This window comes from Cariama cristata, unplaced genomic scaffold (assembly GCF_000690535.1).
Source record: "Cariama cristata isolate BGI_N322 unplaced genomic scaffold, ASM69053v1 scaffold17649, whole genome shotgun sequence".
Taxonomy (NCBI): domain Eukaryota; kingdom Metazoa; phylum Chordata; class Aves; order Cariamiformes; family Cariamidae; genus Cariama; species Cariama cristata.
This window is the reverse complement of record NW_009637614.1, coordinates 1-281: the sequence shown is the minus strand read 5'-3', so window position 1 is coordinate 281 and position 281 is coordinate 1. Positions and strand designations below refer to the sequence as shown.

Sequence of the window (281 nt, the reverse complement as noted above, 5' to 3'; positions counted from 1 at the left end):
AAGTCGTCCCCTGCCTGGATCCTCCCCCCCCCCCCGACCCAGGAGACGGTCCGAACCCCCCTCGGCCACAGCCGCAGCCCCCGCCGGCTCGCCAGCCCGATTACCGGCTGATGAACGGGGGGATCCCCATCACCAATGGTCCCCGGGGTGGGGGGACCCCGGATTCATCCAGCGAGGAAGCCTTTGGCACAACAGTCAGCCAGAAGATCTCGCATCACCGGCCAGCCGGCACACGGGAACGGGTCCGATTCAGCGACAAGGTGCTTTACCATGCTCTGTGC

General features: G+C 67.3%; 1 protein-coding gene across 1 annotated transcript in view; it reads left to right on the top strand.

Annotated features, from left to right (window-relative positions):
• The window catches only part of LOC104167981 (chromosome unknown open reading frame, human C15orf59), a gene marked incomplete at both ends in the record, with an annotated part of 433 nt that extends 157 nt beyond the window's left edge, over nucleotides 1-276 (top strand). The window contains one exon of the mRNA XM_009708408.1: nucleotides 43-276. Within this exon, the coding sequence (XP_009706710.1) occupies nucleotides 43-276 (234 nt within the window). The remainder of the gene's footprint in view (nucleotides 1-42) is intronic.
• Between the last annotated feature and the right edge of the window lie 5 nt (nucleotides 277-281).